Source organism: Antedon mediterranea, chromosome 8 (assembly GCF_964355755.1).
Source record: "Antedon mediterranea chromosome 8, ecAntMedi1.1, whole genome shotgun sequence".
NCBI classification, from domain to species: Eukaryota; Metazoa; Echinodermata; class Crinoidea; order Comatulida; family Antedonidae; genus Antedon; species Antedon mediterranea.
In genome coordinates, this window is record NC_092677.1 from 26,043,810 (window position 1) to 26,070,403 (window position 26,594).

Genomic DNA, 26,594 nt, shown 5'->3' on the forward strand with positions numbered 1-26,594 from the left:
CTAGGGTTTTAGGTGATGCTTTTTTAAGTATGGCCCTGTGTTCTGGAATGCTCTTCCAGCACAAATTAGACTGGCTGAATTGACATTTTTGTTTAAACTCCTTCTTAAAACGTACTTATTTCCTATGTAATTTTAAAAAACTGATATCTATATTTTTATATCAATATTTACTTATTCCCTATATGTAATTTTAAATAATTGAGATCTTTATTTTCATATCTAAAAATTGTTAATCAAAATTGTAATCATAATTTGCCGCTCACAATATGCATTCCTCCAAACTTGATGATTTTCTGGGTACACTTTTTCATTATCTGCAATGTTTTTCTAATGTATCTTTTAGAATCATCTGCCGTTCTGTCGTCCGACGACCTCCTCCCTCTTTTGGTGTTTTTAGTTGTTAAATCTGAAGTACCCAACTGGCTTACCAACTTGGCATACTTACACAATTTTAGATTTTCAAGTATTCACAACGATGAGTTTGGGTATGTTTTTTTTTAGAACTTAACTTTTTCAAAATATATTATCATCATCATCACCATCATAATAATATTTATTTTCAAATAAGACAAAGAAAGCAAATGATTGTGTCAGGGATGCCAAAACAAAACAGACAATATGAAAAAATAAAACAATTATGTCTTTTATTAATATAGATATATAGATCATATATCAGATATGGCAGGGGTACAAACCATAGCCATGGAATCGGCACAGGTTCAAGTCTCTCCTCCACTATAGTTCTGGCGGTAGAACAAGTCTTGACTGGAGGTCTTCTGGTGTACACATCTGAAAAGTTGACCCAACAAATTGAAATTGAAATATTTATTTATACTGGGCGACCTCTTCAGTCAAAGACTGGTCTCCCAGAGGGCCCAGTTATGATCAGTGGCTGTGATGTACTAGTACACCGGGGTAATCCCCTACTCATCTCGAAAAATGTACTAGGTTCTTTAAAGTGCACATGAGCTAGATGTGTACACTGGAACTATGGTTTATAGTCCTTATCTGAGAAGATTTGTTCTACCACCAGAACCATGTGAACCTAAAACCCTTGTCCATGTTATGGCTACGTAATTACGGTTCCACTGTCTTAACTGCTCAGCCACTCACTCACCGCATGTTTCTATATTCAGTATGAGTCCAAACATATTCATAAATTACAAGTTTTCTTTTTATACAGTTTTTATTTAGCATCTGTCGAGGCAGCTGTAGAACATGTTAGATCAGGAGACATGAATGGTTTACCCATTGGGCCTGCTAGTTCCACATCACTATCTATATTCAGTATGAGTCCTACAAATATGGTTTCTATATGGCCTAGAAATGACTCCTATGATGGAGATGACCCACCCTCAATAGAGCTCCTGTTTGAAGTAAGTATATGCACTGTTTGAAACTCTTTAAATTGATAATGCCGCCCTCTATAAAAGCAGTTCTGAATTTGTGTTTAAATGAAAATTTTTTTTAAAGGTATATTGTTCCCCTAAAAATGTTTTTTCATTTTTTGTTGGATATGACATTTTAATGGCACGTAATATTTTTAACTTTGACCCAAAACTGGATTGAAAACCAAATTATTTACCTGAAAAAAATGTAATTTAAAGCGAAAAAAAAAAAGGCAAATTGGCTGCCAGCCAATGGTTTTTTGTTAAAATTAACGATGTCTTTTTATAAGTGAAATAATTATTTTTCTTGTTTTTTTTTCTACAGAAGTGATAAATTTATTAAAACTGCAAAATGGCTTATTCTTCATTTTTCATGTTTTTGGGGGAAAATACATTTGTATAGGAAGCAGAGCCTTAAAATGAACAATAAAAAATGTTTTATAAAGTTTTTTATTTTTATTATGAGTTTATTATTATTGTTTTCTCTTTATTTTCTAAAATATACAAAAAAATTACGTGTAAAAAACATAAAAAAAAAAAGAAATACAATATTGCATAACAATGTAAAAAAATCAAGACCGCATTAAAAATTTAAAAAACTTTTAAAAAGAAATTTTCTCTATATCTCATGTTTTTCGCTCTTCTTAGGAGATAAGGCATGGAAGGTTAGAGAAAGTAGAGAAGCTGCTAAACATTGGCTCGACAGATTATGGGCATGTTGTTGAAGAAATGTGTCATCCATTATGCGGATGTGATCGATGTGAAAAACTTATCACAAAGTATGTTTCAAGTACATTTTTCCTCCTTTCTCCAGTATGAAAACCAACGTCAGGGGCGGATCCAAGGATCCATTTCGCAAATTGTAATGCAAAAGATAAAAAGATAGGACATAAAATTAAGCTCAGCACTTTATTTCACCATTTTTAGGCACCCCCTCCCTATTTCAAAATCCTGGATCCGTCCAAGTTTTTAAGACTCTTATGTATTATATGACTACTATATGTATTTCTGTTTGGATGATGAGGAAAATAATTTATCGTCGTGAGGTGGTTTCCCGATTAATCTTATGATCAAAACGGTACTGGGTATGATCAACTAGCGTTCGTGTTCCCACCTAATCATCCATTCATAGAAGTACTGATGAAGATATCAATCTGTGGCGACAATAGAATGGACCCGAGACCTGGCTATCTTCGACTTTTAAATAATAGAAAGTTTTGAAAAATTTGTTAGGCTAGAAATTTACTGTATGATGTGTAGGCCTATGTTTATGGAAAAATGGTTGTAGTTTTCTAAATTACATTGTACAAGTTGCGATGAGAAAACTGTTATTTGATCGTAAGTTAACGTGTACATAAAGCAAAAATATAAATAAAATTCATTAGTAAAACTTTTAATAACCACCTCACGACGTATCACATCACACAACACCAGTTTTCTATACCGTGGGCCTGGTAGCACAAGTGTGAGAAAATATGGGGAGGTGCAGCATTTACGCAGTATATTTCCGAGGACTGTTAACAAAAGTTGGTTTGTATGCAAGTGACGACATTGGGCCACTATTGGAGTTGCCATCGCCAAGATAGAGGGCGTACACTAGCTGTAGTAGTTTCTTCTGCGACGTGATTAAAAGCACTCTGTTTGAACTATTGGCAGTATTTGAGTAATAAATCTTTTACTAGTGAACATTTCAATTAATATTTTGTTGTTTGTGTATTCGAACATCGAACATGAGGTTATTTTAGTTTAATCACAACCTACACTTCAAATTCAGATTTAATTTATTGTCATAAAAAAAAAAGATGATATAGTTTTTTGAACCATCATAGAGCACAATAAATGGGTTAATATAGTCTACAATATATCTCTTAATCTCTGTCTACACTATCAAACTAGTTTGACAAAAAAGTGTGATGTACCCAAATATGGTATTATTTGCTTATTTAATTATTGATTCTTAAGTTGTTGTTATACAATTGTAATTGTATCCTTATAATGGTTGTTATCCCCCTAATCTTGTTTTTCACTACTTTCTGCCTGAGAAATCTTACAATAACAACATTTGATTATAGTAGATATAATACTAATAGCCATATTAACTAGAGAAATGTTGTTAAAGTTCTGTCGGGTGTTAATAAATTATATCACCTACTCCAACACCTGGCATCAGTTGATGTAATAAATATATTGTGGTTGAAGTGATTTTATAAAAGATAGTTTTAAAATGAAATATGGTATTCTCTTTTTAATGCACCCACAGGAATATTTTAATTATAAATTTACCAATGACAGTATTTATTTCAATTTATTAATGGCGTGTATTTATTTTTTTAGCAAAAGGAATGACCCAAAAGCAGTGACTGCTTTCTCGAGGGATGATAGAGGATGTACAGCGCTGCACGTGGCAGCATCGTACGGTAAAATTCATACATTATTCTCGCATTTTGACGTAGTACATTGTTTAAAATATTTATCTTTTTTTTTTCAAATGTAAGATGGTTAATTTGAGATATCTCTATTAAGGGGACATTTTCATATATGTTTTAACACTACAGCCAAAGCCCAATCGGACATCCCTAGGGTAGGACACTTGGTCGAGTCCCGTGGGTCTACAGCCAAATCCAGTAGGACATCCCTAGGATAGCACACTTTGTTGGGTCTCGTGGGTCTACAGCCAAAGCCAATAAGACATCCCTAGGATAGGACACTTTGTGGGGTCCCGTGGGTCTACAGCCAAATCCAGTAGGACATCCCTAGGATAGCACACTTTGTTGGGTCTCGTGGGTCTACAGCCAAAGCCAATAAGACATCCCTAGGATAGGACACTTTGTGGGGTCCCGTGGGTCTACAGCCAAATCCAGTAGGACATCCCTAGGATAGCACACTTTGTTGGGTCTCGTGGGTCTACAGCCAAATCCAGTAGGACATCCCTAGGATAGCACACTTTGTTGGGTCTCGTGGGTCTACAGCCAAAGCCAATAAGACATCCCTAGGATAGGACACTTTGTGGGGTCCCGTGGGTCTACATCCAAAGCCAATAAGACATCCCTAGGATAGGACACTTTGTGGGGTCCCGTGGGTCTACAGCCAAATCCAGTAGGACATCCCTAGGATAGGACACTTTGTGGGGTCCCGTGGGTCTACAGCCAAATCCAGTAGGACATCCCTAGGATAGGACACTTTGTGGGGTCCCGTGGGTCTACAGCCAAATCCAGTAGGACATCCCTAGGATAGGACACTTTGTTGGGTCCTGTGAGTCTACAGCCAAACCTAATAGGACATCTATAGTGTAGGACACTTCTGAGTCCCATGGGTCTACCATTGATAGGGGTTATATTGCAGCATTGTAGCTTTATTGCTAGATTGATCATAAAACGTTAAGTATGTTTATTTGATAAGATCGAATAAAAAATACACATTTAATGGTAAAGTAAAGTGTGCTTATGATTAATGATCTGTAAGAACGAATCAATTGAACATCGATGTGCTACGCACGAACGCGCTCACATTGATTTTTAACACAAGTAATATTGTCATAACAGGCTGGTTATGTTTATATACTACAGTGTTAAGTACAATGTCATAAAAAGTTCAAATGAAAAATTATTAATGATTTGTATGCGAGATTTCGACACGTTGTTGACTGGTCTACAGGACAATGGCCTTAGAATTTTTATAGTTTTCACACAAAGTAATCTTAAATAATAGATTTTAGTATTTTCCTATACACTTAGTCATTAATATTATATAACATTACCATTTATAGTATTACACTATATTGATGGAATTGATAGATTTTATGAAATAGGATTATGTGTGTTTTGTATTGCAAGAACAACAAATGATAACTAGGGGAGTTTTTACAGCTAGCCTTTTTGGCTAGTAGTAGGATATAAGAATATCCCCCTCCATTATTCCATCCTCTCTGTAAAACTCTGTCTACACTAATATTAATAATAATAGTTTATTCTTATATAGCGCATATAAACAAGCTCTCAATGCCAGAACATTATTACCCCAGTCATTTTTTTTTATCAAACACGTATGGAAACATACTCCCATAATGCAGCTAGTAATCAGCGCAAAGTTGTGTCTTGATTTAACCGGGTACCCATTTATACACCTGGGTGGAGAGAGGCAACGTAAGTAAAGTATCTTGCCTAAGTGACAAAAAAATATGATGTGCCCATATATGGACATGATGATGTCATATTGTCTACTATATTTAAGCATATCACTACCATATTTGGACACATCACACTAGTTTGATAGTGCAGACAGAGCTTTAATACGAGTATTCATAATTTTTTACAGGTCATTCTTCTATCATGGAAACATTAATGAAAAAGGGTGGAATAGTGTGTGCTACAGATTACCACGGATCAACTCCACTACATCTAGCCTGCCAGAAAGGCCAACAAGCTGCTACAGTAGGTTTTCATAGTCTTTTAATTTAAGTTTAGTATACATTGTGTTCACGTACAGGTGTAGGATGAGCCTCAATCTTGTGTCTTACTGTCAGTGCATATGTGTAGATAACCATTCCTATCATTTCTAAAGCTCTGTCTACACTATCAAACTTTATGTGACAAAATATATAATGTGCCCATATATGGACATGATGATGTCATACCACTACTATATTTGGGCATATCGCTGCCACACATCACACTTTTTTTATCAAACTAGTTAGTGTAGACATAGCTTAAGATTAAAATCTTAGATAGCACTTCAGAGTTTAATAAAAGCTTTTAGTACACAGCACTTAACTGTGATTTTAATAACATGCAATGTACACATAATATTGTGTTTAATAAATTGTCTCTTAAGTGCTTTTAAAGTTTGTCATTACGATTATTAATTATTATAGTCACACACTCAAGTTAATGAACATACTATTTAGATTCATCTATATCTAAATTTACATAAGGAAAAATTTGGTAAATCGCGTGTTACTAATTCTTACTCGATGGAATATAAAGTTGGTTCGTACGTTTGACACTGAATTTAACCACCTAATGTAACCCTGCTAATTAAGTTGAGTTAGATAATTATTTATTGACGATTAAAACAAATTTTTGTTTAACAATTTGCCCAAAATAGAGGGGTTTCCGAAAATTGGTTAAGCAGCTCGAGTACAGCATCATAATGGTGAAGCCGATTTTCTTTAAAACATACTATTTTGATAGATTTAATATATGTTTATACAAACGTATTGCTTGGCGATGAATGGAACATGCCAATTCCCCAGTCTCTCAATATAATTATTTGGTATAACACAAGTACTTTAAAGTAATTTAGGGGCCATTGGGGGATAAACTTAAAACCTTTGACAATAAATGCATAAACCATTTTTTGTCGCCATTTGAAATGCCAATTTCTTACTGTGAGTGTAGGTACTGTTTAAATACATAATTATTCAAATAAAGTTCATTACTAACAATTTCTTCTCAACGTTAATTGTATTCATTAATAATTACAAATTACATAAAGAATTTAATTTAAAATATAATTTAGACCATCTGTCAGAATGTGGTTTATTGTACAGCTATATTGTTATAATTTTTAGTTACTGCTACTTCACCATGGTGCTGATATAAATGCTGATGACAATGATGGCAATACTCCACTGCATCTGTGCTCTGCAAATGGACACGAAGAGGTACGTCTTAAGCTTAAAGCTACACTATCAAACTTTATGTGACAACAAAATATGATGTGCCCATATACTGTATGGACATGATGATGTCATATCAGTACCATATTTGGGTACATCACACTTGTTTGTCAAACTAGTTTGATAGTGTAGACAGAGCTTAAGAGATAACACTATATACTGACACTAATAATAGTCTAAAAGACATATCACTGTAACAATAATCGATAAAGCAGTTTTAAAGCATTTGATAACCAAAGTGATACCCTAATATTTTTATATATTATTTTTTAATTTCTAGTGTGTAAAGGCGATCTTATACTCTGAACAAGTCATCAACAGTGTTGAGGTCAACTTTCCAAATTGCCGCGGCAACACGCCACTGCACGAAGCTGCAAGATGGGGTTACGGTAAGTACAAGTAATAATCATTTTTCTGTTAATATCTTTTTTCACGAGAGCCAACTTATTTAATGTTCTGTAGTTTTTTACATTTTTTTTAGTGATTAAATTAATTATTTTTAACACACATTTCAGAAAATATTGTTGAGATACTCCTTGAGCACGGTGCTTCAGTTGAAGCCCGTAATCGCCGAAAAGAAACTCCTTTGATGCGTTCGCTCAACGCAAATGTCAACAACCTACTCCAGAGGGCAGTAGACATGCTTCGTGATGGTCAGGAGTATATGATGATGATGGTATAGTACAGTATTTTCATTCTGTTTTGAAGTGTTTTGTGTAAAGCTTTAAAGAAATCTAATGTGTTCATTATGAGCGTATGCATTTTATTTCCAAAGTTGTTGAAATCAGTAATTGACATAAAATCTACCTTGCTTATATGAACTCTAAAGCAAACACTTGACTCCACAGCAGTGCAATATATTTTCATTAATGAATTTTTACCATGTTTTGAAAACCAAATTGAGAAGTACTTATTTTTTTTTTGGACCATATGAGGGTGATCCATCCAGCAATTGCTGATCATTAGGGACCCTCAGAGGTTTACAAGACAAACATGTTCACAAGATGCCCTACATAAACAAATTCTTATTACAAGTCTTTGGGAGTGGAGTTGTAATTTTGTACTTAGAAAAAATCTTTACATGTGACAGGACTTGAACCTAGTACCCTTAAAGTGGTAGCCAAGCATCATAACCACCAAACCACCAAGCCACAACTCCACTCCAAATTTAAGTATTAGACCTTCAATCCCCACCCACCAAAAAAGGTTGTCGCCCAAGTTGTTGGGAGATTGTATTGAGATGTATTTACATTTAGTACCTTAAGATATACTAGATAAATTGTGTGTTTTCCTCAACAGACATCACCCGATGGTCGCCAAACTGCAGGAAGTGAGACGAAGTCATTAACAACGCCTCTGATGCGAAGGCAAGGAGGAATAAAAATATCTCCACAACAGAGAGCAAGAGAGGTAGGTTTATAAATGGAACATTAGAGGAGATTATTTGATGATATATTTTAGGTATTTCAATTGAATTTTGCCAAATTGCAATGTGTTATTGTATAAAGCTCTATCTACACAGTGTGATGTGCCCAAATATGGTAGTGATATGACATCATCATGTTTATATATGGGTGTATCACATTTTTTTGTCGCATACAATTTAAGCGCTACACTATCAAACTATTTTGACAAAAACGTGTGATGTGCCCAAATATGGTAATGATATGCTCAAATATGGTAGTGATATAACATCATTATTTCCATATATGGGTGCATCACATTTTGTTGTCACATAAAGTTTAATAGTGTGGACAGAGCATAAATGGAATACTCAAATGTGATTGTGTTGTTTCTAGGTGGAGAAACTGCTTAGAGCATCAGCTGACGGAGACGTTCAGATGGTACGCTACCAGTTGGGATGGGAGAGTGACAGTGATGACAGTGACATGGAAGATGTCACTCCAAACCTTCAACTGTGCCATCCTCTTTGCCAATGCCAAAAATGTTCAGCTCTTCAAAAGGTATCTATAGACATAAGAATTTAAATTGATTAAATGAATAAAAAAAAAAATTGAATTCAGAATATGCATAATAGAAATACTATAAGGATTTGAATTGATTTAATTGAATTATAAAAAAATTGAAATTTGAGTATAATTATATATATTTATATAGTGGAGCTTTAACTTGGTGGTTAACATGCTTTCCTTCAAATCCCAAGGTCCGGGGTTCAAACCTGACCAAAAGTCAGGGTTGTAACTTGCAACTCTTTCAACTCCACTCTCTAAGCCTCAAATGAAACTAAAAATTATAAAATAGTTTATCCATCCTGTAATTGGCTAGTTTGTGTTTGCTGTTGGATGCAAAGAACATTAATTCTAAACCGCCCGGTGATATACTGAAATTTAATTAATTAATTTGAAACGATAAAGATGAGGAAATCTGTGAGAATGAGAAAAAGTCTCCCCCACTGAGACTCTAACTCGGACCGCCTGCTTGATATGCAGATGTCCTAACCATTAGACCACTGGGCTTTCATGGTATTGTTCAAACTCGATTGAATAGCGACTCTTTAACATTCTCGGCATGTTACGACGGAACAGCACTAGTCCTCAGTTGTACGCACGCGCAACAGAGATCAAATTGATACGCCCACATCTTTCAGTATTTTTATTCACGAGGCAGGATCTCCGAAGAGATACTTTTATATATATAAACACATTAGGCAAAGAACATTAATTCTAACTCGCCCGGTGATATACTGAAATTTAATTAATTAATTTGAAACGGTAAAGATTTATAAATAAATGATAAAGACGCTTTTAATTACCAACTGAACTTTTTATTGCACTACATAGTTACTGTTTCATGAGTATGAACTCAATCTTCAGGTGCTTGGCTCTGATATAGACATACATATAAGAATTTGAATTGATTTAATTGAGAATAAATATATATACATGTAGTAGGTTGAACCAGGTAATATAGGCAGAAAAATATTAATATTTTAAACTAAGTTGAGCATTTATCCTCAAATATTAATATTTTAAACTAAGTTGAGCATTTATCCTCAAATATTAATACTTTTTAAACTAAGTTGAGCATTTATCCTCAAATTCTTTAAGTACTAGAATATTTCTGTTTTAGTAATACAGTAAAGTTTCTTTAAAATTAACCAACTTTCAAACAAACTGCCAACCATCTCAACCACTACTTCATTCATTTCTTCAAAGTTATATAAAAAAAAAGTCTTACATAACATCAATTTAATATAAAAACTCTCTTGATTTGTGTTTAAATATATTTTTTATTTGATATTATTGCATAGCAATACTAGTTTTTTTCTAAATCAAACTATAATATAAATCAACTTGAAGATGAGAAGAGATTTTAAATTACTTCTATCTATTGCTATCATTTACGTTGCTTAATAAATAACTATTGACGACTAACCTATCAAATCATTGAGTATTTATAACTTTTCAATGTTTTTAATCTTTGTTCCAAGACATAAAAATATTGAAAGGTTGAATTAAACAAACTCATGGGTTTTTGTTATGACCTGCTTAGGTCATTATTATATCTCGGAATAAGAGAATATTTCAAAATGTTAACTTATTTTACTATAGCTTTCTTGAAATTTATAGTTAGAAAGACATTATTTTGTCTTTTTATAAGTGAAATAATTCGTTTTTTGCCATAGAAGTGAATAACTTTATTAAAACTGCAAAATGGCCTAATAAATTCTGATTTTATTAATCTTTATTCAGGTTTTTGAGAGATTTTAATTAGAATTTGTCCATAGATTACTTATATTTTGCTTCTTTTTTTTTTTTCAGCGGACAACATACGGTGTTGGCGACATAACGGTTAATACAAGTAATGCCGAAGGCTTTACGTCGCTGCATGTCAGTGCATTACACGGCCACGAAACACTGGTGGCGCTCTTATTACGCAGAGGAGCAAATCCTAATGTTCGAAATACATCATATCAGCAAGTCACTCCCCTGCATCTGGCTTGCAAAGAAAATAAAACAAAGGTAAAACTATAAACGTAATGGTATTTTTAGATTTCCACCACATATTGGTTCACTATGAATTTAAATACCTTAAAGATATATTGACCCCCTACACATTTTTTTTTCCCATTTTTTTAAATTTGCCATTTTAATGTCACATAATAGTTATTCACTTTGACCAAAAACTGGATTGAAACAAAAATGATTTACCTGAAAAAATGCAATTTTAAGAAAAAAATACTTAAATTGTCTGTCAGACAATGGTTTTTGGTTAAAATTCAACATTTCTGTCTTGAAATAATTATTTTTTTTGTTTTTTATTTTACAGAAGTGAATAACTTTATTTAAACTGCAAAATGGCCTATATAAAGTCTGATTTTATTAATTATCATTTTTTCATATTTTTTAGGACAATACATCTTTAACACAAAATTCACCTTGAAAATTGCAAAATTGATAAATAAGATAGTCAATTCAGATTTCAACAATTTTCCTACACTTCCTCCGGCTAAGCATGACATCAAACACTGTTCAATTTATACAATATTACTATTTATAATTCTTATTAGCAGTATAGTGTCGTTAGAGTCATGACCTCTTAAGTGTGACCTCTAGGTGTTTCCCCAGAGCCATTTTAAATAGTATTTTTCTTTTTGCAAATCAAACTCATGATACAGTTGTATGCATTTGTTCCAATAAATTACTATTTAAACACCTGTAAAGTTAAAGTTGTTTTTCAATTTTAATATAAACTCATCAATTACAGAGCAATTTATTCTGACAATCACTCATTTAGCAATTATTATGACACTTTTATTAGGTACATAAATTAATATTAAAAAGTACTTTCTTAAAAAAACAAACCTGTCCAATTTTGTTATAAAAGAGAAATTATTCAACCAATAGTGGTTTGTCATATAAAAACCATTATTTATAATTATTTCTTAAAAGTTGAAAATGGTAATTATGGTTGTGCTGTTGTTACGAGTTAAAAACGGTTATTTTTAGAAAGGTCACGACATGAAATGTAATACTTAGTGTTGATACGAGTCTTTACCTTAATCAACGGTATAGTGCTGACATTTAAAGAAAAATAAAAACTAATCAGTTCTCTGAGTATCTGATCATTAGTTCTGATGTAAAGTTTCAGGAAAGTCAACAGTTACATAATTTTAGTTGGCTCTAAACTACATAAACAAGATACAAGTTTTAGATCTCCAAAAACCAAATTGAAAAAAAAAGAAAAAGAATCTGCAGATATTGATTTGGACTTTTCACTATAGAAATAATCTATGTGATATTATACGATTTTTAATAATAATAATAATGTAAAGGAAAACTTAAACAAAATATTAAATATGCTATTAAACTATTAGTATATCTAGTTCTAGTACCACATATATCTGTTGAGATACTCAACAGTTCCTTCAGAACTAGATGTACGTGGTGTACAGCAAACTTTATATCAACATTTTATTTTGCCATGCAAACCTTCAAACAATATAATATTATTCAGGCCTTTGAGACGTGGGTGTTGGATCGCTCGCCTACAGTAAACCACTCCTGGAATGCCCTTAAGGAGTGCGATTTACAACACATTTAGATTTTGTGAACACCATGATACAAACAGCAAACCTCCAACACACCTGAATTTGGCGTTGAGCGCAATTTGTAAAATATTAGAAATAGAGCAGTTAATTTATTTGTGAATATTCTCTCCATTTTAACGAATACAATTAATTATTTGTTTTATAACACACCTACTTTTATTCTTGTTATCTATCGTATATCATTGACGAATGCTAGGTTGGAAGCTAGGCCATTAAAAAAGGCAGTGCTTCCACTCTAGAGTATAAATAGACGGTGCGAAAAGCATTTCTAAAGTCAACATTGCGTGGCAAAATGTTCACAATTAAAAAAAAAAAAACTTATTAGTTTTATAACACACCTACTTTTATTCAAGTTATCTATCATAAATCATTGACGAATGCTAGGTTGGAAGCTGGGCCATTAAAAAAGGCAGTTCTCCCACTCTAGAGTAGAAATAGACGGTGCGAAAAGCATTTCCAAAGTCAACATCGCGTGGCAAAATGTTTACAGAAACTAGAAAGCTACTGTAAATGTGCATTAGTACCGTTCATTATCACCATTAAATATCACTTTTCCATGCGATAGGGCTAATTCCAAATGACGTGATTAACCAATCAATTTGCAAGAATAGTTATAAATAGTAAAATAATTAAGTTTTTCTTGTTTTCTTTAGGTTGTACAACTGCTATTAGACCATGGTGCTAAGTGCAACACTAAGGATGTAGGAGGCAATAGTCCACTTCATTACTGTGCAATGTCTGGCCATCTCCAGCCCTCTACAATACTCATCCAGGTTTGTGTGTTCAAGTATTTTACATTGTTAATATGCTTTCCAATTCAATTCGTCTTTTATTAGTCTAATTTAAATATAAAAAAAATTTAATTAAAAAAAAACCAAAAAAACAATCCAGTAAAAAAAAACAAAAAAAAACAAAAAAATCCAGTAAAAAAAATTCCAGTATATTGTCATAATCATTATTATTATAATCTTGAGTCTCATATATATATATTATAATCTAAATCATTATTATAAACTAGCCTACCTATTATAATTTTAATTTTTTATGGGGAAAACCCACAACTTAAAATTTGTTGGGAACATACATAGCTTTAGAAAAAAACACACTTTTTTATAATTTTCATTAATCATTTTTTATATAAAAACAAACAAATCCAGCATCAACATTTATCATAACCGATATAATTGTTATCATAAGTAACTGCATCATTCATTTTCATCACATCATTTTTATCACATCAATTTCATCACATCATTTTCATCACTTCATCTTCATTACCACCACAACACTTCCAGCTTCATCAACTTAGTTCATCATTACTGTGACATGCAACATTAGTTAAAAGTAGAGCAGCTTACAGAATTCTGCTAAATGTCAGTTCCTACACAATACTGTAATTTTCATTAAAATAAGTGTGAACACAAATCTAAAAGCTTACCAATACTCGGATTCAAGCAGCTCAATCAAAGTTCACATGATCATTTGATATTAGAAGCAAAAGAAACAGACTTTTTGAAAACAGTCGCTGCCATTTTAGTTGTTTGTTGGAACTAATTTTACAAAAGGTGTGATTTGCCCAATTATGGTAGTGATATGCCCAAATACAGTATTGATTGACATCATCATGTCCATATATGGGCACATCACATTTTCTTGTCACACTCATACAATTTGATAGTGTAGACAGAGCTTAATGACCATTGTTTTCAAAGTGGTTCTATAATTTTCAAACAAATACATTTTTTAAATTAAATATATTTATTTTTTTGAATTCTTATTCTTGTATTTTAAAAGATTTGTACATATAGTACAGTACTAGCTTTGTACATATCTACAATGGTTTCTTGTTATAAGTATGTAGAAAGAACGCACACATATTACACAAAGGTTGTCACGGTTCGTGTTACGTTATTTTAATGTGTTTAGGGACTTAAGGCCCATTTACACTAGGACAATAACGATGGACGATAAATATATAAACATGCATTTTTTTTACATAAAACAAAATAAATTAGAAGGGTTTTCGTTCTAGAACTATAGGATAATCATTTATGTTGTCTTTGATAAAAATAATATTTTTAAAATTCCAATCAAATGACGTCATGATAAATAAAAACAATAAAATCGTTGTATTGTCACGATATTATTGCTCTACTAATCATGACGTCATTTGATTGGACGTGTGAAAATATCATTTTCATCAAAGGAAGCATAGAAGGTTATTCTATAGTTCTAGAATGAAAAGTTGTTATATTTCTTTTGTTTTATGTATGAAAAATGCACATTTGTCTATTTATCGTCGATCGTTATCGTCCTAGTGTGAATGGGCCTTTAAGAAGACGCTGATTTACGTTTTATTTTTGTTTTTAATATTATTTCTGTCGTATCCATCAAAACTGATTTGCACCATTTATATAATCTATGAAATGTATATCTGTAAAACTCTGTCTACACTATCAAACTTTATGTGACAAAAAAATGTGATGTGCCCATATATGGACATGATGATGTCATATCACTATCATATTTGCGCATATCACTACTACCATATTGGGGCTCATCACACTTTTTTTGTCAAACTATTTTGATAGCGTAGACAGAGCTTAACACTATACATTTTGATCTGTCATTTCTTCTTTATGTTTTTGTTTTTTTAACATTAATTTATTTTTTGATTGAAAGCGATGATTGATTTCTTTTGTGAACGTTTCCTTGGATTAGGATTTTATTTTCGCCGTAAAATCCAATTATTCCACCGAGAATAGACAAAAAGGAGGTTCATGATTTGTAAAAATTTACTTAAAATTGTGTATTATAATAAGATTATGTTTTCCCACCCATCTTAAAATACTTTTATACATTTTCTGGACAGTTTTTTGTCTGGGTTTAACGACCCTTATTATCCAGTTATTACTAATAAAGAGAACTTGAGAGATTGCTTGTGTTTGTGGAACCGACCCCAACCAACATTAAACATCTGAATGTATTCCAAGCTTTTACAAAGTAAAGGATTTAATAGGGGATTTGATCTGTATTGGGATGGCATTTTTTTTCTTCCTATAGTACATCTGTGATCTATTAGATCATTACTGCAGTAGAGCTGGTGTTTGATGTGAACATCTACATTATTAACTCATTACTGCAGTAGATCTTATGTTTGGTGTGCAGTACATCTAGTTTATTAGCTCATTACTGCAGTAGAGCTGCTGTTTGATGTGAACATCTATATTATTAGCTCATTACTGCAGTAGATCTTGTGTTGGTGTACAGTACATCTACATTATTAGTTCATTACTGCAGTAGATCTTGTGTTAGTGTACAGTACATCTAGGTTATTAGCTCATTACTGCAGTAGATCTTGTGTTGGTGTACAGTACATCTAATTTATTAGCTAATTACTGCAGTAGATCTTGTGTTGGTGTACAGTACATTAGGTTATTAGCTCATTACTGCAGTAGATCTTGTGTTGGGTGTACAGTACATCTATTTTATTAGCTCATTACTGCAGTAGATTTTGTGTTCACATGTATAATACATCTAGTTTATTAGCTCACTACTGCAGTAGATCTTATAACATTTTAATATTCAATGTTTGTTAATACTAATATAGTGTTGAAAAAAACACATAATGAATTTAAAATGTCAAGATAAATAGCTGTAAGCTAACAAAAGTGTTGTACGTCAATATAACATTCAGTACAGATTATTTTAAAACACTGTGTAATTAATCAAATTGACTTTGACAAAAGATGTGAAAATTTTAAAATCTTAGAGTAATTATTTAGAGGTTACCTTTGCAGTTGCACTTATTATCGTCAGTTTAATCATGTTTTGCACTTTGTGATTACTACAAGCCTGCAGGCCTACAACTAAATGTACAACAAGTAAAAAGCTCTTCTATGTAAAGCTCTGTCTATACTATCAAACTTTATTTGAAAAAAAAAGTGATGTGCCCATATATGGACACGATGATGTCATATCACTACCGTATTTGGGCATATTACTACTATATTTGGGTACATCACATTTTTTTGTCAAACTAGTTTGATAGTTCAGATCCACTGGAATGATAAACATATTGATACTATACAACTCAATTGTCTTGCTACTGCTTTTGTGTAGTTTTTTACCTCACATTTGAGTGTACTGTTAAAAAGGAAAATAAGAGTGAATTAATTAATAATTAATTAAGAATTCTATAACAAAAATCATTTTAAAGCTGCAAAAATGAAAATTTTTGTTTTTGTATTTTTAGACTGGTGCAAACTGTAAACAAGCGAATGCTAGAGGCAACCTACCCTTACACGAGGCGGCAAGGAACAATTACGTTGAACTGGTTGAACTTCTTTCAAATAAATCACCATCAACTGTTTTATGTAGGAATAAAGCCCAGTTAACACCTATCCAACTATCACAAGTAAGAAACTATTTTTTTTCTATCAAAAAATTGTTTCAGTTATCCACAACTTAACTCCTTGTGCTTTTATAGAATCATCTTATTTTTTGTTGTTGAATATATAATAGTTATAAATATATTTAATTTAAAAAATTAAATTATTTGTCTGAAAAATCTGTATGTTAAGGAATAAAAATCAAAAAAATTACCTCAATATTCATTCTATAGGACAATTTACTCCATATACTACAATACCCTGCATAAATAAATTCACTCCATACAACAATGTACAGTCCATACAACAATACACTCAATATATAAATTCACTCCATCAAAATGCACTGCAAATGCAACAGTACACTCTATATGCAACAATACACTCCATATATAAATTCACTCCATATATAAATTCACTCCATATACAACAATACACTCCATATATAATTTCACTTCACAAAAATTTACTCTATATAAAAATTCACTCCATTACAATTCACTCCATATATAAATTCACTCCATATACAACTATACACTTCATATACAACAATACACTCCATACAACAATACACTCAATATATAAATTCACTCCATAACAATTCCCTCCATATATAAATTCACTCCATATACAACAATACACTCCATATATAACAATACACTCCATATATAATTTCACTTCACAAAAATGTACTCTATATAAAAATTCACTCCATTACAATTCACTCTATATATAAATTCACTCCATACAATAATACACTTCATATATAAGTTCACTCCATAACAATTCACTCTATATATAAATTCACTCCATATATAAATTCACTCCATATATAAATTCACTGCATATACAACAATACACTCCATATATAACAATACACTCCATATATAAATTCACTCAAAAAAAATTTACTCTATATAAAAATTCACTTTATATAAAAATTCACTCCATAACATTTCACTCCATAACATTTCACTCCATATATAAATTCACTTCATAAAAATTCACTCCATATAAAAATTCAATCCATTACAATTCACTCAATATATAAATTCACTCCATATACAGTACAAGTTGTGTTTAAAAAGGTAGTTGAAAATCCTCTTGTCCTAATTTACTAAAAGTACATTGAAAGTAATTTGGAATAATTAAAGATGCCCAACATATAATGAGATATTCTAATTGCCAAAGTTCAAATTAAGATTACAATTATATATCATGACCCTTGTGGATTGATTAAACTCAGTGTCTGAGATTAAATAACAAAAGAAAGTGTTGATAGTTGCATATTCAGCTGACCTATGACCCCTTCAGTAAAGTTCTATTTTAAAGTGGATGATTTTCTATAATTTAAAAGAGCATTTTGTATTTAGTTTTGTCATAATAAACGTTAAAACAAGTAAGTGAGTATGATTTATAATTTCCTCTGCCTCAATCTTCTTCATGTAGGGTTTTATTTAAGCTTTAAATGTCAAAGGTTAGGTCAAAGTTCAGTTTAGAAAGAAAGAAGAAATTACTTATTGATCATTAAAAGGTATAGGAAGTCACAATACCCAAGTTTTAGATTCTGCTTATTTTCTTTCTAACATTAACAGTGTTTAATAGTAATTTAATACAATCGTATTTTGGAACTAATGATGGTCAAACCCCAACAAATTGTCCCCTTAAGGCCCATTTACACTAGGGCGATAACGATCGACGATAAAAAGATAAATATGCATTTTCCATACCTAAAACAAAAGAATTTAAAAAAGTTTTCATCCTAGAACTATAGGATTATCATCTATGCTGCCTTTAATGAAAATAATATTTCCACACATCCAATCAAATGACGTCATGATTAGTAAGAGCAATAATATCGTTACAATACAATACAACGATTTTATTGTTTTATTGATCATGACGTCATTTGATTGAATTTTCAAAAATATTATTTTTATCAAATACAGCATACATGATTATCCTATAGTTCTAGAACGAAAACTGTTCTAATTTCTTTCGTTTTATGCAAGAAAAATGCATGTTTATCTATTTATCGTCGATCGTAATCGCCCTAGTGTGAATGGGCCTTTAAATAGGAAATTGTCCCCTTAATAGTCCCCTGAATATAAGTTGGTTGTTAAATTGAAACTATAAAGTATTGCCCCTTGTTCGTTTCATGGCAAAGTTTCTCCTCCCTCTGTAAAGCTCTGTCTACACTATCAAACTTTATGTGACAAAAAAATGTGATGTGCCCATATATGGACATGATGATGTCATATTACTATCATATTTAGGTATATCGCTACCATATTTGGGCACAACACACTTTTTTGTAAAACTAGTTTGATAGTGTAGACAGAGATTAATAGTATAGTGCAACTTCTAACATTTGTCAACAAAGCCATTGGAGTTTATGACATCATTATAATAAGATCATTATTTTGAAAAGCAATTACTACTACTAACAATTAATGTTTATTACTCAGTAATATAATGGTTTAGGTAACATTGAATTTAAATTAAAGTATGTTTCTAATTTCCAACTGAAGAAGTAACTAGATATTTCCATATTGAATAATTAGAAAATAATTAGCTATTCATTAAAACTAAATCAGTAAATTGTAATTACCACCATAGTATCATTGATTCTTGATGGTCATCCGCAGGGAAAGATTTATCTATCCACATATAATTACTGAAAGTCTTCAAGGGATTTCGTAGTGGCATACTTCTGCTTTTGCTGCAGTATTGGCTATCATTGCTTTTCAAGTAACTGATTAAAGGATACAAACACAATAATGACACAGACAGGTCTCGAACCCATGCCTCTCAAATGGCGCCTGATATCCCTTACTATTGTGTCATACTGCTCTCTCTTTTAACTTACAAAGAAGAACTCATTTTCAAATTTAATAGTTATTTTGTAGGTAATTTAAATACATTTTAATTTGTTTCAAATACCCAGTTCAGTTAATAGATTTTAAAAATATTTTCTTTATTTCTAAATTCTAAATTTATCAATTTTATTGATTTCTGTCAACTTTGTTCATCCGTCAAGCTCAGTAGCATTGCTTAAGTTATCAGATAATTTCCAATTTATTTTGATTTCCATTAATTTATCTTTTATCTAACTAATGCATTGGATCAATTGTTTTTTAAAGTGAAGTTCGTCACAATATGTCATTTGTTATAAATATTCCCTATTTTGATCAATGACCATTAATTTTAATGACAGTTGGATCATTGTAGATTTTTTTCAAAATACAATAGTTGACTAGAGGAAACTGAACTCAACCCAACAACACAAGTTTGAAATAAACATTCTTTTAATGAAATGTTTGCCAGAAATACTTCTAATTTTACACATTTTCCAAGAAATGCAAAGGTTAATAATATAGGTAGAAATTTACAAAATCTACTTTAATTTCTTTTTAAAATCTTCTTTTAAATAATATTAATTATTATTTATTACAATCAGTACTTCCATGTACTGAAAATTGACCCTAGTATTACATAAGATACAAGTTGTTGACTTGCCTCCTGCCATAGGAAGTGAGAAATAGTAAAGAAGTGAGAAATTTATGCCGTTTTGCTGATGTTTTTTAATGTAAACCTTCTGATATTTAATTGTAAATTTCAAGTTCTATGGACGGGTCAATCATCCATGATTTAAGAGAATTTGCTAATCTTAGTATCTTTAGTTAAGACTATTACAAACTGGATTCTAATAAGCTGTTGATTATGTTATTGTCATTCAAGTGCCTATCCTTCAAACTATTGTCATTTTCATGTTAAAAATTGTGTCTTATAAAATGCTATAGATAGAGTAGCATTGATTCTTAGCCTTTGATTGGCTATACAATTTCTGTGTTTGCTGAAAAATGACTCGATTATCCCAAGTTATATAATATATAATAATGGTATTGTCGCCAAAGAATAGGTTGATGTAAAAATAGATTATTTAATTGTGAAAAGGAAATTACTGCTTGCTTCTAGTCTAATCTGGCAGAAGACGCATCGACATCAAAGTAAACTTTAAATGCAATTATACAGCTAGCAGTAAACACTTTATACCTAGTAGTTGATAGCACTAACCTATTGTGGTAAATTATTAAAGGCTACTGCCTAGTCAGAAAGATAGTTCTAATTATGCGCCATAGGCGGTTTTCTATCTTTATGCTTAGTGTAATCAACGCAGGCTTCGATTAAGTTTTATCATTTTGATATCTTCCCATTGTTGTGTTCGAATGATATGAATATTTTCATTGCATTGTTCGTCAACTGAGGTAAATTTGTTTCACATTTTCACATCAGAAGTCATCGAACCTGGGATATATAAAAATAATTGTTATTGTACAAAACCCTGTGTATTAATATTACATAACAAATCATCATCATCCACCACCCTCATCATGACATCGTTATCATTGCCAACAGCATCATAATTATTGATTCATCACTCCATATCTTAACACTGCCATCATTATCATTATCATCATTATCTTCACTCTACATAATCAATATCAATTTCTATGCTTGATATTTTTCTGCAATCCTTTTTCTACAGAAAACTTCGAATTTTATTAAATTATTCTAATATCTAAAAAGTTATTACGGTCTTTCAATAATAATTGTTAAATTTACTGAGACGCCAAAGACCTAAGCTGTACTAGTCCCAGGACATGTCAATTCAATTACGTGAAATCACTATAAGGCAAGTTAATAGTACCTAGAAAAACCACAATAATCATCATCAACATAGGCCCCGGCTTTCTATGGTAAAAAGTACATTAATTTAATGATCAGTCTGTTTCATTTTATTAAGCAGAAGAAGCATGTACAGCATAAACTGAGAAATGCATAACAAACACAATCAATAATAGTATTTTTATTACATATAGTGTTTTGCTTATAACAGCAGAGTCGCTGTTGATCGATACAATAACGTTAAAACGGTTATTTTTGTAAGCACTCAGTTAATAATATTTTATCAATTCTTGCTTTGGGGCCTTTATGCTTGAATTCCCTGTTAAAAGGCGCCAAACGGCATGGAGATCGAGGAGGAAATTGTTTTCAATGATTTATGAATATACGGATATCATGATCACAAATGTTGTTTAGCAAGTGTTAGATTTTGATAAGGGTTCAGGGCCGTAGCCACCAGTACGGTTGGTAAGGTTTCAACCTGACCACTTTTCACAGAGGCCTTTGGCAACCCAGTGGCTTGAACAGAGATTGTTAATTTTTTTTGCAAAAAAAAACGCACCACTTATCTTCTTTTATCTTCAATTCTCCCGTTATTAATTAGATTCTAATTTACATAAGAATCGTTAAAGTAACTTTTATTGATACATTATGTTGATAATATCAGGGTCCTGATAATACCAGGGTCCTGATAATACCAGGGACCTGATAATACCAGGGACCTGATAATACCAGGGACCTGATAATACCAGGGACCTGATAATACCAGGGTCCTGATAATACCAGGGTCCTGATAATACCAGGATCCTAATAATACCAGGGTCCTGATAATACCAGGGACCTGATAATACCAGGGACCAGATAATACCAGGGCCCTGCTAATACCAGGAACCTGATAATACCAGGAACCTGATAATACCAGGGTCCTGATAATACCAGGGACCTGATAATACCAAGGACCTGATTATACCAGGACCTGATTATACAAGGACTTGATAATACCAGGCCCTTATAATACCAGGGTCCTGATGATACCAGGGTCCTGATAATACCAGGGTCCTGATAATACCAGGGTCCTGATAATACCAGGGTCCTGATAATACCAGAGACCTGATAATACCAGGGACTTGATAATACCAGGGTCCTGATAATACCAGGGTCCTGATAATACCAGGGACCTGATAATACCAGAGACCTGATAATACCAAGGACCTGATTATACCAGGACCTGATTATACAAGGACTTGATAATACCAGGCCCTTATAATACCAGGGTCCTGATGATACCAGGGTCCTGATAATACCAGGGTCCTGATAATACCAGGGTCCTGATAATACCAGGGTCCTGATAATACCAGGGTCCTGATAATACCAGAGACCTGATAATACCAGGGACTTGATAATACCAGGGTCCTGATAATACCAGGGTCCTGATAATACCAGGGTCCTGATAATACAAGGGTCCTGATAATACAAGGGTCCTGATAATACCAGGGTCCTGATAATACCAGGGACCTGATAATACCAGGGTCCTGATAATACCAGGGACCTGATAATACCAGGGACCTGATAATACCAGAGACCTGATTATACCAGAGACCTGATAATACCAGAGACCTGATAATACCAAGGACCTGATAATACCAGGGTCCTGATAATACCAGGGTCCTGATAATACCAAGGACCTGATAATACCAGGGTCCTGATAATACCAGGGTCCTGATAATACCAGGGTCCTGATAATACCAGAGACCTGATAATACCAAGGACCTGATAATACCAGGGTCCTGATAATACCAGGGTCCTGATAATACCAGGGACCTGATAATACCAGAGACCAGATAATACCAGGGACCTGATAATACCAGGGACCTGATAATACCAGGATCCTAATAATACCAGGGTCCTGATAATACCAGGGACCTGATAATACCAGGGTCCTGATAATACCAGGGTCCTAATAATACCAGGGTCCTGATAATACCAGGGTCCTGATAATACCAGGATCCTAATAATACCAGGGTCCTGATAATACCAGGGACCTGATAATACCAGGGACCAGATAATACCAGGGACTTGATAATACCAGGGTCCTGATAATACCAGGGTCCTGATAATACCAGGGACCTGATAATACCAGAGACCTGATAATACCAAGGACCTGATTATACCAGGACCTGATTATACAAGGACTTGATAATACCAGGCCCTTATAATACCAGGGTCCTGATGATACCAGGGTCCTGATAATACCAGGGTCCTGATAATACCAGGGTCCTGATAATACCAGGGTCCTGATAATACCAGGGTCCTGATAATACCAGAGACCTGATAATACCAGGGACTTGATAATACCAGGGTCCTGATAATACCAGGGTCCTGATAATACCAGGGTCCTGATAATACAAGGGTCCTGATAATACAAGGGTCCTGATAATACCAGGGTCCTGATAATACCAGGGACCTGATAATACCAGGGTCCTGATAATACCAGGGACCTGATAATACCAGGGACCTGATAATACCAGAGACCTGATTATACCAGAGACCTGATAATACCAGAGACCTGATAATACCAAGGACCTGATAATACCAGGGTCCTGATAATACCAGGGTCCTGATAATACCAAGGACCTGATAATACCAGGGTCCTGATAATACCAGGGTCCTGATAATACCAGGGTCCTGATAATACCAGAGACCTGATAATACCAAGGACCTGATAATACCAGGGTCCTGATAATACCAGGGTCCTGATAATACCAGGGACCTGATAATACCAGAGACCAGATAATACCAGGGACCTGATAATACCAGGGACCTGATAATACCAGGATCCTAATAATACCAGGGTCCTGATAATACCAGGGACCAGATAATACCAGGGTCCTGATAATACCAGGATCCTAATAATACCAGGGTCCTGATAATACCAGGGTCCTGATAATACCAGGGACCAGATAATACCAGGGACCTGATAATACCAAAGACCTGATAATACCAAGGACCTAATTGATTTGATTTGATTTGATTTATTTCGGTATCAGTACATAAATTATCACAGACATACAATTAAAATTAGCAAATCAAAAAATACCAAAATAAAACAAGGATGCCAAGGATAACTCATAAAAGTCCTCTACGGACTTGTTTCCACTGAGGTCCTTTGAAAGAACAGCAAAAAGACAAACAATGCAACATAAAAAAATTACAAAAAACGAATTAATTCAACCTTTCTATTATTGTTGGCAGTGCTATTTTACATAATAGTGTACATTCATATTCAAATATGGTAATGAAACCTTTCTATTGCATTTTACGAATGTATTCATATTTTTTAATACATGAATTTAGTAGAGTAACCTTTATAATTACTAAAGTTACCTGTACTATTTTACATTGTGCATTCATATTATTCAAAGTATTATAAACCAACCTTTGTTTATAGCTGTACTATTACATTATTACATTACAAATTTGATATAGCACTCTTAAAATAAAACCATTATCAAAAGCGCTGTACATTGAAATGATGTTTCTTAATGTTGTTGGAAAAGAAACGTTTTTAGTTTATGTAAAGTTATCTGTACTATTAATTACATGAGTGAGTTCATATTTCTCAATGCTTATATGTATTGCGCTATGACCCAAAATGGCGACTCACCATCCATAAGCTCTATTCATTTCATTGCATTTATTTCGTCAGAAAAGAACAAATATAAAACAAAAGAAAAGAGTTCAAAATCCAAAAGACTGGTTAACCAAAAAGTGAACATTGAAAATCTAGGAATAAAAAGGCAAATTTAAATTTGATGACTTGCATATCCTTGATTAAAATCTTTAACTAATTCGTCACAAACATCTATCCCATAATTTCTTTCAACATTTTTGACAAACAGAAGATTCTTGTGTATACTGTAGATTCTCTGGCTGTACTATTTTCCACATTTCCCCATGTTTAATGGGTGTACAATTTGTCCCTTTTTCATTATTATGAAAACTCAATTGCTTTTCTTCGCATCTCTCACAAATACATTGGCACATAATTGTATGAATTATTTCGATCACATTTGTATGAATTATTTAGATCACATTTGAATGAATTATTTAGATCACATTTGAATGAATGACAGTTATATAATTCCTCCTTCCTGTTGACAATCGTAAATCATTCACATTTAATAACTAATCTGTGATATAAATCCTATAATAAATCTTGCTTAATCTAGTATGTTTTTTACGGATTATAATCATGATCATAGAAAATATAATTTGAGAAGTATTACCGGGGAAGAAGGAAATTAGTTGTTGAATGGGCCATTTTAATTTCACAATAGTTATTCACAAAAAAATATTTACCTAAAAAATTGTAATTGAAAGTAAAAAATATTCAAATTGACTGGAATTTAATGGGTTTTTGGTTGAATTTAACTGTTTTTTTTCCTAATCTGTTTTTCTACAAAAGTGATTAACTATAAAAACTACAAAATGGCATATTCAAAGTCTTTTTTTTTTATTAATCTTCATTTTACATATTTTTGGTCGACAATACAGGGTCTGTCGAAAATAATCACAATGCAAAATTTGTAATCATTTTAGTTTTAAATAAGAACAAAAACAATCTTTGTTTTTCACCGCTACAAATTAATAATGGTGCCACACTGATTCTACAAATTTGTAGAAGATTTGTTTTTCTACTTTACGGTAACTTTAACATTCTCATATCGTGATTACAACTTATATCATTAATTCTATAATATAATATTACAATTCAACTAAACTACATATTTGATATTATATTCTGTAAGATATTTCGACCTACATTAAAATAATATCATCTAAGAAAACGTCTCTTCATTGACGTAATAATTTGTTAATAT

General features: G+C 32.4%; 1 protein-coding gene across 1 annotated transcript in view; it reads left to right on the forward strand.

Annotated features, from left to right (window-relative positions):
* LOC140056673 (ankyrin repeat domain-containing protein 27-like) overlaps positions 1 to 26,594 on the forward strand; it is a 58,375-nt gene that overhangs the window by 8,576 nt on the left and 23,205 nt on the right. The window contains exons 10-22 of the mRNA XM_072102121.1: positions 344 to 485; positions 1,184 to 1,376; positions 2,037 to 2,167; positions 3,723 to 3,805; positions 5,703 to 5,818; positions 6,958 to 7,050; positions 7,346 to 7,454; positions 7,581 to 7,741; positions 8,365 to 8,475; positions 8,865 to 9,029; positions 10,848 to 11,048; positions 13,291 to 13,410; positions 16,893 to 17,054. Of these exons, the coding sequence (XP_071958222.1) occupies positions 344 to 485; positions 1,184 to 1,376; positions 2,037 to 2,167; positions 3,723 to 3,805; positions 5,703 to 5,818; positions 6,958 to 7,050; positions 7,346 to 7,454; positions 7,581 to 7,741; positions 8,365 to 8,475; positions 8,865 to 9,029; positions 10,848 to 11,048; positions 13,291 to 13,410; positions 16,893 to 17,054 (1,787 nt within the window). The remainder of the gene's footprint in view (positions 1 to 343; positions 486 to 1,183; positions 1,377 to 2,036; positions 2,168 to 3,722; positions 3,806 to 5,702; positions 5,819 to 6,957; positions 7,051 to 7,345; positions 7,455 to 7,580; positions 7,742 to 8,364; positions 8,476 to 8,864; positions 9,030 to 10,847; positions 11,049 to 13,290; positions 13,411 to 16,892; positions 17,055 to 26,594) is intronic.